The 917-nt window shown below is 38.2% G+C and overlaps 1 protein-coding gene across 2 annotated transcripts in view; it reads left to right on the top strand.

The window, feature by feature from the left end:
* The window catches only part of RPAP3 (RNA polymerase II associated protein 3), a 54,234-nt gene that overhangs the window by 46,375 nt on the left and 6,942 nt on the right, over nucleotides 1-917 (top strand). For both annotated transcript variants that reach the window (XM_006865329.1, XM_006865328.1), the window contains exon 12: nucleotides 494-729. In XM_006865329.1, coding sequence (XP_006865391.1) covers nucleotides 494-729 — 236 coding nt within the window. The remainder of the gene's footprint in view (nucleotides 1-493; nucleotides 730-917) is intronic.

Genomic DNA, 917 nt, shown 5'->3' with positions numbered 1-917 from the left:
TGCTGTTGTTTTGTTTGTTTGTTTTTTCTGCTTTATTGCCTTTAGGATCAAGTCCAAGCTTCTTGATAAAGCACACAGTCTTCAAGCAGCCTTTTAAGCTTTGGTTACTACTGTTCCTCTCCTTAGATTAACGCCACTGGACTACTTCCCTTGCCACTCACCATGCTTTTACCCTTCCACGTTTCCATCCTTGGGTACTTAAACTCTGTGAAGGCTTCCCTAAAGCTATTGTTTTCTCTTTTTTTCTCTTCTGTGATGTATCTATCCCATTGCCTGTAATGATTCATGCACATTGCTGTCTCCTCATTAGATTCTGGAGGGTAGATACTGTGCATGACTTTTTATTTTTGATATTCTCAGACAGAGTATGACACCTAAGTAAAATTGAATAATTGGGATACTGGCAGTATAAGCATTGCAGTCTTTCCACTCATGACCCTAAAATAAGAGCCCTTTAACATGTTGATTTAAAGAATTGACTTTAATGTTTTAGAAGCCACTGAAGAAAATTATTATTGAAGAAACTGGTAACTTGATACAGACGGTTGATGTGCCAGATCTCACTATTGCTACTGCTCCAGAGAGTAATCCTACTAATTCAACAAATGTAGCAACCACAGGCACTGCAAGTAAGAAGAGTTCAAGCCAGGATGACCTTTTGCACACAAGTGATATTCCAAGAGCAAAAGTATTGAAAATAGAAGAAATCAGCAATACCTCCGGCCTGCAGTGAGTAAGAACTACTCTTATTAGATGTAGATGATGATGAGACTTCTCGAAAGCTGGTATTACTGCTAAGATGATGGTGTGTACTCATTACTGCCCAGCTTCAAGGTCTAGTTTTTGTTTTGTTTTTTATTTACTGTGAGATTTTGCCCAAGGATAACCAGCCTTATGTCACTATTCCTTTACTATAA

The sequence above is a fragment of the Chrysochloris asiatica genome, unplaced genomic scaffold, assembly GCF_000296735.1.
Source record: "Chrysochloris asiatica unplaced genomic scaffold, ChrAsi1.0 scaffold00077, whole genome shotgun sequence".
Classification (NCBI taxonomy): Eukaryota; Metazoa; Chordata; class Mammalia; order Afrosoricida; family Chrysochloridae; genus Chrysochloris; species Chrysochloris asiatica.
The sequence above is the reverse complement of the archived record's forward strand: the minus strand, read 5'-3'. Positions and strand labels throughout refer to the sequence as shown.